The sequence below is a fragment of the Salmo trutta genome, chromosome 14, assembly GCF_901001165.1.
Source record: "Salmo trutta chromosome 14, fSalTru1.1, whole genome shotgun sequence".
NCBI lineage: Eukaryota > Metazoa > Chordata > Actinopteri > Salmoniformes > Salmonidae > Salmo > Salmo trutta.
In genome coordinates this window covers 28,690,253-28,705,714 of record NC_042970.1, presented here as the reverse complement: position 1 = coordinate 28,705,714, position 15,462 = coordinate 28,690,253, and the positions used below count along the sequence as shown (strand labels likewise).

The following is a 15,462-nucleotide window of genomic DNA, read 5'->3' as shown; positions in this document are numbered from 1 at the left end:
TGTCCCACTACTCTTTAATGGCTGTGTGAAGTTGCTGGATGTTGGCGGGAACTGGAATGCGCTTTCGTACAAGTCAACCCAGAGCATCCCAAACATACTCAATGGGTGACATGTCTGAGTAGGCAGGCTATGGAAAAACTGGGACATTTTCAGCTTTTAGGAATTGTGTACAGATCCTTGCAACATGGGGCCGTGCATTATCATGGAGAAACATGAGGTGCTGGTGGCGAATGAATGGCATGACAATGAGCCTCAGGATCTCGTCACGGTATCTCTGTGTATTCAAATTGCCAACGATAAAACGCAATTGTGTTCGATGTCCATAGCTTATGCCTGCCTATACCATAACCCCACCGCCACCATGGGCCTCTGTTCACAACGTTGACATCAGCACACCTCTCGCCCGCACGATGCCATGCACGTGGTCTGCGGCTGGCTCTAAAATGACTTGAGGCAGCTTATTGTAGAGAAATTAACATTCCATTCTCTGGCAACAGCTCTGTTGGACTTTCCTGCAGTCAGCATGCAAATTGCACGCTCCCTCGACTTGAGACATCTGTGACATTGTTTTGTGATGACAAAATTGCACGTTTTCCAGTGGCCTTTTATTGTCCCAAGCATAACGTGCACCTGAGTAATTATCATGCTGTTTGATCAGCTTCTTGATTTGCCTCACCTGTCAGGTGGATGGATTATCTTGGCAAAGGAGAAATGGTCACCAACAGGGATGTAAACAAATTTGTGCTAAACATTTGAGAGAAATATGGATTTGTGCTTATTGAAAATGTCTGTTCTTTTATTTCAGCTCATGGGACTAACACTTATGTTTTTGTTCAGTGTACATACTACAATTTAGAGCTGGGAATTGCCAATGACCTCACGATACGATATGTATTCCGACTCACAATTTGTGTGTATTGAGATTCAATACTGTGATTTTTATTGCCATTCTATGTTCCAAACATATTGCTCAGCATATGTCTGCTGCAGAGGGATGAGAACCATTTCTGATCAGTCATGGAAACAAAAGTGCTGAAAACAAATTGGCTCCCTATTTAAAAAGATGGAGAACAAGCAATGGGAAAAATACATACTGGACTTTTAGTGCAAGTACAGCCAACTAGTGCAAAATGAATATTGTCATTTTCCATTTGTCTTCAAAGAGAATATCCTGATATGTATAACCCCCCCATCACATGTGTTTTAGATGTTAATATGTATGTTGGTGTACTGAACTGTGGATCTCTGGCCACCAGGAGACTGAGTGGGACTGTAGTGACTCATGGAGCCCAGAGGGAGTAGAGAGGTGAGGCGTGCCCAGGAGACACACAGGAGGGAGAGATGCATGGCTCTAGCCTGCCTGTGTGTTTGGGCCTCCCTCCAGACCACGCTGCTCTCTCATCCCTACACAGAACAGCTGACTGGGCAGGCAAGCTCCCCTCAACTGCAGTTAAAAAAAAAAAAAAAAAAACATTCTCTCTCCCATTTAATTTTTGTATCTTTCTCCTCCTGTTTCCCCCCTGGACTGTTCCCCTCACTAGGTGTGTGTTGGCCAGTCGCCGCAGGCTGTATCTATCTCCTGGGAGAGCTTGGTTCCGTCGGTCTGAACTGCCCGGGCACTGGCTGCGTTGGTCCAGAATTCCTAATGAAATCTGCAGCCATTCTGCTTTCCCCCACCTCTGTTAACAATGGCATCCATCAGTGGTTGTGGTGAAGTACTAGCAACCTGAGGGAAGAATATTCTATCCCTCCCTCCTCACTGGCAGCGCCAGGCTTATGCAGAGTTGAGGATAACAACAGGACAAAGATGTATAAAGAGCTGCTGCTGTGTGAATAATTTAGGAGGGCTGTGTTTCTAAGACGACGGTGTAGAACAGAAGGTGTGTTTCTTTTGAGCGCCTCGTTATCTGCCGCAGTGACTCTCTCTGCTCTCACAGGGATCCCTCGCTCACTTCACAAAAGCTAAAACCAACCAGCAGACAAGTTAAACAATAACGCTGTCCTGAATGTCAGAACCACTCTCCACCTCTCCCAAGTTTTTTTGGCCTGAGGTGCTCAGGTTCTTATAACAGGGCAGTGGCACTGTGTGCCCAGCCCTATGGGCACAGGACCAGCCCAGAAACCACAGCTCTCTGGCACTAAACAACAAGGGCTTTTACAATCACCTTCTCCCCCTGACATCACCCCCCCCCCCCCCCCCCCGGGTTGTCAGTGTTCCATTTCATTAGTCATTGTTTGCTCAGCTCAAATCTCTGTGTCCTCTGGCTAGAATAAAAATGGGGTATGTAATGTCAGGGGTCTGATTTGCAGAAGTGTATGTAATATAGTCTGATACAGGTTTAATCTTAGGAATTATAGTCAGTGTTTTGTTGTTGTTGAGAGAAACCATGTATGCTCATTCACTGCTATATCATTGTCCTCTCCGCTGGGCTCTTCAGATTTCCATCTGATTGATCTGCTGCGCTCCACCATATCTGTTTACAGGAGATATTTTTATGTCACCTCTGACTGTGCGATTTGCGCACGTATGCAGAGATCTTATATCTTCAGTCTGTCTCCTCTGCTCTGCCCTCTCTCCCTTGCTGCAGTATGTGGTAGTTGGTGGTACCATAAGGTGTGTGTGTGTGTGTGTGTGTGTGTGTGCGAGAAGTAAGAATGAAGTCAAAAGCAGTTTGAAATGAAAGACACCATGTTGCCAACCTATGGACTTAAATGAGTTGAGTAGGAGGTGGTGGCTAGGTAGGTGGATGCCTCTGAGGGGAAACAAGGTTACAGTCCCTTAACCACATTACTCCCCTCTGTCCCCTGCACAGTGACCGATCACACGCCGATCACACTATGGAACACTATCTAATATCGCACCTCTGTCCCTTTGGTTTGGTGAGAGGGAGAACGGTTGGTGGGTTGGACCCAAAGAGATAAGAGGGGTTTCCCATTGCTGCAGTCTGCTCTGCTGTGTGATGCTGCTACAGTAGCTGTCTCTGCTGTGTGATGCTGCTACAGTAGCTGTGTGATGCAGCTACAGTAGCTGTCTCTGCTGTGTGATGCTGCTACAGTAGCTGTCTCTGCTGTGTGATGCTGCTACAGTAGCTGTCTCCTGCTGTGCTGGCATGGACGCGCCTTATTTATAACATGTTACAGCCTGAAGTTAGCCATACATTTTAGTACAGCTCCATAACCAATGGAGAAAGCAGCTCTCACTAGCCACTAGGGCTGGGAATTGCCAGGGACCTCCCAATACGACATATCAAATGTATTTATATAGCCCTTCTTACATCGGCTGATATCTCAAAGTGCTGTACAGAAACCCAGCCTAAAACCCCAAACAGCAAGCAATGCAGGTGTAGAAGCACGGTGGCTAGGAAAAACTCCCTAGAAAGGCCAAAACCTAGGAAGAAACCTAGAGGAACCAGGCTATGAGGGGTGGCCAGTCCTCTTCTGGCTGTGCCGGGTGGAGATTATAACCGCACATGGCCAAGATGTTCCAATGTTCATAAATGACCAGCATGGTCAAATAATAATAATCATAGTAGTTGTCGAGGGTGCAACAAGTCAGCAACTCGAGTAAGTGTCAGTTGGCTTTTTCATAGCCGATCTTTGAGAGTATCTCTACCGCTCCTGCTGTCTCTAGAGTTGAAAACAGCAGGTCTGGAACAGGTCAGGGTTCCAGCAGGTCTGGGACAGCAGATCTGGGACAGGTAGCACGTCCGGTGAACAGGTCAGGGTTCCATAGCCGCAGGCAGAACAGTTGAAACTGGAGCAGCAGCACGGCCAGGTGGACTGGGGACAGCGATACTCCAGATGTAACAGACTGACCCTAGCCCCCCGACACAAACTACTGCAGCATAAATACTGGAGGCTGAGACAGGAGGGGTCAGGAGACACTGTGGCCCCATCCGATGAAACCCCCGGACAGGGCCAAACAGGCAGGATAAAACCCCACCCACTTTGCCAAAGCACAGCCCCCACACCACTGGAGGGATATCTCCAACCACCAACTTACCATCCTGAGACAAGGCCGAGTATAGCCCACAAAGATCTCCGCCACGGCACAACCCAAGGGGGGGGGGGGGCATCCCAGACAGGAAGACCACGTCAGTGACTCAACCCACTCAAGTGACCCCCCCCCCCCCCCCCAGGGACGGCATGGAAGAACACCACTAAGCCAGTGACTCCCCGGAATAGGGTTAGAGGCAGAGAATCCCAGTGGAGAGAGGGGAACCGGCCAGGCAGAGACGGCAAGGGCGGTTCGTTGCTCCAGCCTTTCCGTTCACCTTCACACCCCTGGGCCAGACTACACTTAATCATAGGACCTACTGAAGAGATGAGTCTTCAGAAAAGACTTAAAGGTTGAGACTGAGTCTGCGTCTCTCACATGGGTAGGCAGACCATTCCATAAAAATGGAGCTCTATAGGAGAAAGCCCTGCCTCCAGCTGTTTGCTTAGAAATTCTAGGGACAATTAGGAGGCCCGCGTCTTGTGACCGTAGCGTACGTGTAGGTATGTATGGCAGGACCAAATCGGAAAGATGGGTAGGAGCAAGCCCATGTAATGCTTTGTAGGTTAGCAGTAAAACCTTAATCAGCCCTTGCCTTAACAGGAAGCCAGTGTAGGGAGGCTAGCACTGGAGTAATATGATCACGTTTTTTTGGTTCTAGTCAGGATTCTAGCAGCCGTATTTAACACCAACTGAAGTTTATTTAGTACTTTATCCGGGTAGCCGGAAAGTAGAGCATTGCAGTAGTCCAACCTGGAAGTAACAAAAGCATGGATTAATTTTTCTGCATCATTTTTGGACAAAGTTTCAGATTTTTGCGATGTTACGTAGATGGAAAAAGCTGTCCTTGAAACAGTCTTGATATGTTCTTCAAAAGAGATCAGGGTCCAGAGTAATGCCGAGGTCCTTCAGTTTTATTTGAGACGACTGTACAACCATCCAGATTAATTGTCAGATTCAACAGAAGATCTCTGTTTCTTGGGACCTAGAATAAGCATCTGTTTTGTCCAAGTAGAACGTTTGCAGCCATCCACTTCCTTATGTCTGAAACACAGGCTTCTAGCGAGGGCAATTTTGGGGCTTCACCATGTTTCATTGAAATGTACAGCTGTGTGTCATCCGCATAGCAGTGAAATTTAACATTATGTTTTCGAATGACATCCCCAAGAGGTAAAATATATAGTGAAAACAATAGTGGTCCTAAAACGGAACCCTGAGGAACATCGAAATTTACAGTTGATTTGTCAGAGGACAAACCATTCACCGAGACAAACTGATATCTTTCTGACAGATAAGATCTAAACCAGGCCAGAACTTGTTTATGTAGACCAATTTGGGTTTCCAATCTCTCCAAAACAATGTGGTGATCGACGGTATCAAAAGCAGCACTAAGATCTAGGAGCACGAGGACAGATGCAGAGCCTCGGTCTGACATCAAAAGGTAATTTACCACCTTCACAAGTGCAGTCTCAGTGCTATGATGGGGTCTAAAACCAGACTGAAGTGTTTCGTATACATTGTTTGTCTTCAGGAAGGCAGTGAGTTGCTGCGCAACAGCTTTTTTCATTTTTTTTTGAGAGGAATGGAAGATTCGATATAGGCCGATTTTTAGTTTAAAAAATAAAAAATTCTAGGTCAATATTTGGCTTTTTCAAGAGAGGCTTTATTACTGCCACTTTTTAATGAGTTTGGTACACATCCGGTGGATAGAGAGACGTTTATTATGTTCAACATAGGAGGGCCAAGCACAGGAAGCAGCTCTTTCAGTAGTTTAGTTGGGATAGGGTCCAGTATGCAGCCATGATTATTTTTGTCATTGTGTCAAGAGATGTAGTACTAAAACACTTTAGTGTCTCCCTTGTTCCTAGGTCCTGGCAGAGTTGTACAGACTCAGGACAACGGAGCTTTGGAGGAATACGCAGATTTAAAGAGGAGTCCGTCATTTGCTTTCTAATGATCACGATCTTTTCCTCAAAGAAGTTCATGAATTCATTACTGCTGAAGTGAAAGCCATCCTCTCTTGGGGAATGCTGCTTTTTAGTTAGCTTTGCGACAGTATCAAAAATAAATTTTGGATTGTTCTTATTTTCCTCAATTAAGTTGGAAAAATAGGATGATCGAGCAACAGTGAGGGCTTTTCGATACTGCACGGTACTGTCTTTCCAAGCTAGTCGGAAGACATCCAGTTTGGTGTGGCGCCATTTCCGTTCCAATTTTCTGGAAGCTTGCTTCAGAGCTTGTGTATTTTCTGTATACCAGGGAGCTAGTTTCTTATGACAAATGTTTTTAGGGGTGCAACTGCATCTAGGGTATTGCGCAAGGTTCAATTGAGTTCCTCAGTTAGGTGGTTAACTGATTTTTGTCCTCTGACATCCTTGTGCAGGCAGAGGGAGTCTGGAAGGGCGTCAAGGAATCTTTGGGTTGTCTGAGAATTTATAGCACGACTTTTAATGCTCCTTGGTTGGGGTCTGAGCAGATTATTTGTTGCGATTGCAAACGTAATAAAATGGTGGTCCGATAGTCCAGGATTATGAGGAAAAACATTTAAGATCCACAACATTTATTCCATTGGACAGAACTAGATCCAGAGTATGACTGTGGCAGTGAGTAGGTCCAGAGACATGATGGCTCCGAAAGCCTTTTGGAGTGGGTCTGTGGACTTTTCCATGTGAATATTAAAGTCACCAAAAATTAGAATATTATCTGCGATGACTACAAGGTCCGATAGGAATTCAGGGAACTCAGTGAGGAACGCTGCATATGGCCCAGGAGGCCTGTAAACAGTAGCTATAAAAAGTGATTGAGTAGGCTGCATAGATTTCATGACTAGAAGTTCAAAAGACGACGTCGTGTTTTTAAAAAAAGAAATTATTGAAATTTGCTATCGTAAATGTTAGCAACACCTCCGCCTTTGCGGGATGCGCGGGGGATATGGATAGGCCTCATTTAACACAGCAAATTCATCAGGCTTAAGCCATGTTTCAGTCAGGCCAATCACATCAAGATTATGATCAGTGATTAGTTCATTGACTATAACTGCCTTGGAAGTGAGGGATCTAACATTAAGTAGCCCTATTTTGAGATGTGAGGTATCACAATCTCTTTCAATAATGACATGAATGGAGGAGGTCTTTATTCTCGTGAGATTTCTAAGGCGAACACCGCCATCTTTAATTTTGCCCAACCTAGGTCAAGGCACAGACACGGTCTCAATGGGGATAGCTGAGCTGACTACACTGACTGCTAGTGGCAGACGCCACTAAGCTGGCAGGCTGGCTAACAGCCTGCTGCCTGGCCTGTACCCTATTTCATTGTGGAGCTAGAGGAGTTAGAGCCCTGTCTATGTTCGTAGATAAGATGAGAGCACACCTCCAGCTTGGATGGAGTCCGTCACTCCTCAACAGGCCAGGCTTGGTCCTGTTTGTGGGTGAGTCTCAGAAAGAGGGCCAATTATCTACAAATTCTATCTTTTGGGAGGGGCAGAAAACCGTTTTCAACCAGCGATTGAGTTGAGACTGCTGTGTATTGCGATTCTCACGATTCTTCTATATTTGTTGCGATTCGATACTGTGATTTTATTGCAATTCGATGTTCCAAACATATTGCTCAGCGTATGTCTGCTGCAGAGGGACGAGACATGAGAAAACGAGTTTGGCTCACTATTTAAAAAGAGCTATAATGGATAAATACTGGCGTTGTTGGTATATGTCCAGCCAATTAGTGTGAAAACAATATTGTGCTTTTGTCAAAAGAATGAATGATATATCGTAAATAATAACCTGATTATGTAACTGTTTTTAAAAAAGGGAGCCAATTTGTGTTAAGCACTTAAAAAAAAAAAAAAAAATCCATCACTAATAAAACGTGTTTTTTCATGGCTGTCTCTTGTCCTTCTGCAGCAGACCTATAGTGATCAATGTTTGCAACATCAAATCACAGTATCGAATCGCAATACGATATCATGATATATATTTTGAGGTCTCTGGCAATTCCCAGCCCCAAGAAAAGTGTGTGAGCAATCTTGCACAGTACAAATGGCATGTGGTGGTTTGCGTGTTGTAACTAACACGTTACATGTGAGCGATTTGCCAATAGCCCATCACAGAAGCAGAATGAGGTGCTGAGGATTGGTGAGTTGTCACGGCCAGGCCTGTGACTGTTCATCACACAGGCAGCACATAGGCTTTACCACTGGAGATCGTTTACAGGACATTATGATCGTTCTTCAGACCTCTGTGCTGTATGGCATGGTGGTTATGAAGCCAAACCATTATGGAGTTTATGCTAAGCAGCAAAGCTGAAGTAGATGCTAGCAACATGAAGTGTTCCCTTTGATCCATTCATGATGCCATATTGAAGATCATTTTCCAAACTCTTTGTTTTGTATGGTTTAATTGATCTAAACAGTTGCTATCCTGAATGTAGGCCTCCATTAATGGTGCCTGACAGTGAGGCTCATGGATGTGCTTTTAACTCCAAACAGGGAGCAGATGATTGGTGTCAGATGTTTGCTGCAAAAATAGGCTACTTATGCAAATTTATTTTTTTCTCTGGCAGCGACTGACCTGTGCTGCTTCTGTAATCAAGGGCTCTCCGCAATGTAAGAAAAAGGAGGCCATTTTCACACAGCCGTGCCTGTTACAGCTCATCTGTCTGCTGATGATGATGAGACTAGGATGCAGTGACAAAGACAACTTCTCATAATTTATCAAATAATTATGAGAACCATGACATGAATATAGCCGTTTTGGGATCCTCTGATTCTCCTTCTGGCCTTTATTTAGATCCATCTCTTCAGTATTATTATTTACCTGTCTGTCTGGCCGTTCTCCTGCTGCAGGACACCCCTGGCAGTCCTCGTCTGTCCTCTCTTCCAGTGCCATCTGTTGGCATCCATGTGTGTTTCCTGCTGCTAACACTCTACTGTACATTCCAGGCCAGGACTGCTCTGCTGCCTACTTATATAAGCCCCGTCTCAAGAGGAATCTCTCTCAGGCTGGGTGTAGGTGTGGTTGGCTGGAGCCTATGGAAAAGCATAATCGGTTGCCTTTGGTGACTCCATGTTGCCTTTTGTTGGACAGGAATGAAGGTAGCATTATGTAGGTTCCAGTATGTAAGACTGGCTAAACACTAAACAGGCAATACTAAGGCATTTGTTCTATTTGTTGTCTTTATTCCAACCTCTCTACTTAAATCCATCCCCACCCTGTCTCGTTGGGCTGTCCTCCTCCTTCACACGACTTCTGTCCTTTAGTCTGCCTTCCTGATGTGTCGGGCCAGAGGGTGGTTCTGATCCGATAAGGGTCTGTCGTGCACCTCTGTCTCCCTGCATGCAGTTTTAATCTGCAGAGTGCACCTTGGCCCATTAGAGCAGTAAATCTGAGCTCAACTCTCCAACTGTGATGTGCTGCCAGGACGAGTCTGTACCGCAGTGCTGCAGTAAGCATCTCTCTCTTTCCTACTGCAGCACAGCCATCTAGTGTATATGCTTCTACCACACACAGAGGACTTTGATGCACCAATAGTAAACTGTCAAGGCAAAGGGAAAAAACACTCAGGCTAGCCTAACTTTTCTGGGGTGTGCTGAGGGTGTAACACTTAACTGTTTGCGACTGTAGGTCTGAACTTCAGGATAGGCTAAATGCCATTTACTAACACTTTAGCCTTGGCTCCAGCCGTTCGAGAATACGGTGTTGTCTGGTACGACGAAACCATGCAGCCTCTTAAAGGAAGGGCCCCCAAATCCAACATGACAGCTGCTGCGTCCTCTGTTAGTGATCAGGGAGTCGGTGACAGTAGATAGATTTATTTCTTATTTTTGTTATTTTTAATGAATGTCTCTCGAGCCAGGTGGAGTCCTCCAGAATCCCCTCCGAGTCTGTTTAGATCTACAACACAGCCCATCTTCATCTAGTCATCATGATGCCATCATCACCTTGTAGGAGAAGGGACCTGGCAGGGGCTTTTGTTCCGTCCTGCCTGGCATGATTGAAGTGGTGAGGCCAGCGAGCGCTAAATTAGTCTTTGAAAAGGGGACACCTTATTTTCTGTGATTGGTGTGAGGAGAAAGTCACCTTCATGTCATCATTATCAGCAGACCAGCGACTACTCACGGCTGGCTCGCACACATGATTTCAATGTTTAGTGAAATAGAGGCTGCTCAGGCTAAGATGCCGGTAAAAGACCTCGGTCTCTACTCCTGCACATGGAACACAGAGTACAGTAGATAGCTTAATGTAGTTGTGATTTTTTTTTTTTTTTTTTTTCACCAGGGCCTCTAGTCCTGATGGGGTCATGATAGGGGCTGCACCAAATGTTTGATGTATTATAATAATTGATTATGCTGTATTAATGGAAGGGGAGGGGCTATGGGACTCCTCTACATTTATTGGGTCCTAGACTATAGATTAACTTATCATTCATTATAAGGTTTTAAAATTGTTCCACAGTCTTTTCTAAGTCTTTGCCTCTTATGAAGAAATGGTGTGAGAAATGTGAATTATTGCATGGGGTCTGTGAGAAAGCACTTGAAAGATAAACACAGAACCCTGCAGGGGAGTGGAAGAGATACGAGGCTAGTCAGACATACCTCTATAAATCAACTTGGGGAAGTGGACATTTACTGCTGAGGTTTTAGAAAACACTGGAACTATTGTATCTCTCTTGCAAGTTTGTATAGCTGTGTATGCATGGGCTTGGTCTAAGGAGTAGCAGGTAATGATGTATGCAGTGACATCACTGGGGCTGGACATCGGGCTTAATAAAATAATTTAGGACTTTTTCTATGGGGCAGAACTCATGAGCGACATCAGTTGTATATGTGATGTTTGATCTTTGACTTGTCTACAGCTGTATTTTGATAAAAATTGTTATGATTTATAAGTGCACATTTTGAGTGTTCCTTATTTGTTATGTAAATAAAACGGAGCACAGAAAAACGAAACCAACAGTTGCCTCCTTCCCTCGCCCCCCAGCTCTCCTCTCCTGTTATAGCCCCTTACTTCAGCAGTGCTGCTCTTGGGTGAGAACTGTTGAATTATTCATAGAAACTAGTCGCTCTGAGCGTGTACACACAGTAAGGGCAGGATGGTGAGGTATGAGGACGTCCATGACTTTGTAAATGTGTGTGTGTGTGTGTGTATAAGGATGTTGTAGTACAGGGCTTTGACATCATGTGGCTGCAGAGACCATAGGTCTGACTGGGCAACATTTTTTTTCCCGTAGATTGCAAAATGAAAGAGTTAACATCCCCAGTTACAGCCCAGAGAAGGCTTATTGGTCTGATATGTGTTTAAGCTGCTGCCTGTGGTAACTGAGGAAATGGTGCCATCTAGTGACTGGTGAATAGTAGTGACGTTCTATGATCTCTGAAATGACTATTTGACAAAAACAAATGAATTAGTAATGTATATGTTGTCTTCCTCCTGATCACTATAACCATCCAGACAGTATACAGACTGACTGTGTTTGCTCTGTCCCCTCCAGAAGCTCAGTTTGGTGAGAGACAGTCCCCTGTTGTCCCGGTGAGAGAGAGAGACCCCTTCTGCAGACTGGCCACATCCCCACCCTCCCGCCTCCATGTATCCTGAATCTACCACAGACTCACCTGCCCGCCTCTCCCGACAAACTGGCTCGCCGGGCATGATCTACAAGTAAGTCCACAGATACGTACAGACTGTCTGAATACCCATACTTGCATTCTAAATAGTAGGCTTTTTGGGTATGCAAAAATATTTTATAGTATGTGACGTTTTGAGAATTTTTGTATAACATCCTTGCATTTAAACCATACTCATTTTTGCTTTTCATCTTGTTGAATTTGCTGCACGCTATTCAGGAAGAGAATTGTCTTTTCACACCCACATGTTTGAACACCGTTGATAATCAGAATAGGGGAGGCACTCAACAAATTTGCGAATGGCGGGAAACAAACGATAAATCCTCTGTTGCTATTTTTTTGCTTACTGCATACGTTTTTACTAAACATTACATTCTAAATATTAGTTTTGTAAGTAGTAGGCAGGACAGATTTGGGACATGGCCAAACACACACACACACACATTGTGGTCTGATGGTGCATGCAGTTCATTTGTCAAGCCTGATTAAAAAAAAAAAAACATTTGTCCATACTTCATGCCACTTCCATTCTATTCAGGATTCTCACAGCAAGCAGTCGTGTGGCATCCAGTCCTTCTGTTTGTAGTGGAAACACTCATTTCTGTTCTAGCACATCCCCTTTCCTGCTGTTCCACATGCTACCAGGTTGTGGTGCCAGAGAACAATTTTTCTTAGTGTTACTTGTCCCATTTCTGGTCTTTCTATGTGCAGCATATTATTTTAATTTTTTTTGCTTTCCTAAAACAATTGTCCACCTCAGTTTAGCTGTCGTAGATTTGAGTGTTAAATGCATCAGGGCATTGCGTGCATAAAGGCCTATAGGCCTTGACGTCCACTCCACTGTATGACGATAATACAAAATATAGAAATATAAAGAAAGAAACTTAAGCTGAAAGAATGATCGGCAGCATGTTCCAACACCAAAATGCATTTCTTTGTCCTTGTCAGATACATTGAATGTACAAAACATTAGCAACATCTTCCTAATATTGAGTTGCACCTGCTTTTGCCCTCAGAACAGCCTCAATTCGTCAGAGCATGGATTCTACAAGGTGTCGATAGCATTCCACAGGGATGTTGGCTCATGTTGACTCCAATGTTTCCCACAGTTGTGTCAAGTTGGCTGGATGTCCTTTGGGTGGTGGACCATTCTAGATACACACGGGAAACTGTTGAGCGTGATAAACCCAGCAGTGTTGCAGTTCTTGACACACTCAAACTGGTATCTACTACATACTCTCTTCAAAGGCACTTACATATTTTGTCTTGCCCATTCACCTTCTGAATGGCACATACACAATCCATGTCTCAAAGTTTAAAAATCCTTCTTTAACCTGTCACCTCCCCTTCATCTACACTAACTTGAAGTGGATTTAACAAGTGACATCAATAAGGATCATAGCTTTCACCTCATCAGTCTGTCATGGAAACAGCAGGTGTTCCTATTGTTTTGTACACGTAGTGTATAGGCGTAGCCTACAGAAGGAGGCTAATTCCAACATTTTCGCTCAGAATATTTTTGATAAAGATGAGCATTATAATGTTAGATTTAAAGGAGCTGGCCTTACTCTGGTAGGCCTAAAACGTTCTTCCTCAACTTCAACTGCCGGTGCGCACTGCCTTCATAGGCCTGCAGTAACTAAAGCTTGATTAGGGTAATATCAAAAGTAACTCACGCTAGTGTTTATAGAGAATATATGAACAGCTTATAATATTGCGGTTTAGTTTAAGGTTATTTTTACATCTCTGCCTACTTGGTTTAACCTTTTATTCATGGTTATTTTACTTCAATTTCTTAACTTTAATTTTGCTTCAATGAAAAAGGCCTCCATCTTCGCAATCAACAGTAGCCAAGGCTCCTCTCACGCGTTCTCTCGGTCTCCTCACCAGCAGGCACACGAGAGGTGAGCGGCCGGAACAAGTTTCAGCTCTACCTAATCTATGCATTTTATTGAGTGTCAATTGGCTGACACTGATGACAAGCTCCTGCAGTTCTCATCACCTCACATTCAATTAACAGGATGGGTCCAGTCAATAAATCAGTTTTAATTACACATACCCAAGACCTGTGGCAATTCTATCAGATTTGAGATGATAAGTCAATTTAGGACTCGGGTCCCGTGTTGGATCTCGGAATTTCGGGTCTGTTGGACCAGTAAAGACGTGTGTGTGTGTGTGTGCTCACCTCTAGTGTGGTGTCTGAGTGTCAGTGAATGACATTCAGGGTCCAGTGATACACTAGGTTTTACTATTCCTTGTGAAACTAGGCTTTCCTCTCACATGCTGCATGTGTTCTACGACGTTGTTCCCCTTTCTCTCTTGTGGCTTGCTGTTCCCTCCTCCCTTCTGCTACATGTTAATCTAAGCTGTACTCTCTCTCCTCCTCTCTTCCCTATTCGCTCTCAATCTCTTCCGCTGGCCTCAGCGCACGCTATGGGAGCCCCAAACGACAGCTGCAGTTCTACAGGTACCCTTCTCTGTCTCTCTGTCTGTGTTTACAGTGGAACACGGCTCGGACTGCTGCCTCATACTTCTGTCTGTCTGAATCATCCTCTGCACTGATGCTATTTTTTCTAGTCACCGTTTGGCTAATTAGCAGTCAGATTTAGTCTGCTGGACACCCAATTGTGTTGTTCAAATGCTATGTTGTAGTCTGCATTGCGCACTGCCAAAGACTTTCAAATCGTTATTAAAGTGTTTCATGTAAAAATGACTGTACTGTACTCGGCCCTGCCCAGTAGTGTGGTATCCGGGTTGTCAGTCTTCTTGCTGTTTCAGAGAGGCATCATGTTTTATGGGCTGAGAGATGAAGCCTTATTCTGCTGATCTGGTTATAAAAAAAACTGACGCTGTGTATGCAGGGTAATGAGCTCTCTATCGGATTTTGATCTCCGAGCCTTCTCTTGCACATTTCTGTCCTTTTTTAAGTGCAATGAGTCCCGCTGCTGCCCTGGCACAGAGAGAGGATCGATCACTGCTTCACTCTGTCAGTCTCACACACTGGCTAGAAGTGTGATGGGAAGGGCAGCTTACCACTTTTCAATCATTTCATCATTGTACACTAAATGGACATGGCAGTTATTTTTCCGGGAATGTGTTGACCTGATGTAATGTGAGAGTATGTTGCATGGCACATTTGTGTGTGTGTGTGTGTGTGTGTGTGTGTGTGTGTGTGTGTGTGGCTCCCAACGAACAGTTCTTCTGGTGTCGTTACTTCGAGGCAGTTTTCAGCAAAACAATGTCCCCTTTTCAGGACCCTTTCTTTCAAAGATAACAGATCTTCATTGTAAAGGGTTTAAACACTGTTTCCCATGCTTGTTCAATGAACCATAAACAATTAATGAACATGCACCTGTGGAACCCTAACAGCTTACGGTAGGCAATTAAGGTCACAGTTATGAAAACTTAGGACACTAAAGAGGCCTTTCTACTGACTGAAAAACACCAAAAGAAAGATGCCCAGGGTCCCTGTACATCTGCGTGAACGTGCCTTAGGCATGCTGCAAGGAGGCATGAGGACTGCAGATGTGGCCGGGGCAATAAATTGCCATTTCCGTACTGTGAGACGCCTAAGACAGCGTGACAGGACGGACAGCTGATCGTCCTCGCAGTGGCAGACCACATGTAACAACACCTGCACAGGATCGGTACAGCCGAACATCACACCTGCGAGACAGGTAGAGGATGGCAACAACTGCCCGAGTTACACCAGGAACGCACAATCCCTCCATCAGTGCTCAGACTGTCCACAATAGGCTGAGAGAGGCTGGACTGAGGGCTTGTAGGCCTGTTGTAAGGCAGGTCCTCACCAGACATCACCAGCAACAACGTCCCTATGTACACAAAC

General features: G+C 44.7%; 1 protein-coding gene across 3 annotated transcripts in view; it reads left to right on the top strand.

The window, feature by feature from the left end:
* Positions 1 to 15,462, top strand: part of kcnab2a (potassium voltage-gated channel subfamily A regulatory beta subunit 2a) — a 134,755-nt gene that overhangs the window by 27,131 nt on the left and 92,162 nt on the right. For 2 of the 3 annotated variants that reach the window (XM_029775181.1, XM_029775180.1), the window contains 2 exons: positions 11,483 to 11,649; positions 14,041 to 14,082. In XM_029775181.1, the coding sequence (XP_029631041.1) occupies positions 11,576 to 11,649; positions 14,041 to 14,082 (116 nt within the window). In that variant the 5' untranslated portion in view covers positions 11,483 to 11,575. The remainder of the gene's footprint in view (positions 1 to 11,482; positions 11,650 to 14,040; positions 14,083 to 15,462) is intronic. The other variant, XM_029775182.1, reaches the window with a different exon arrangement.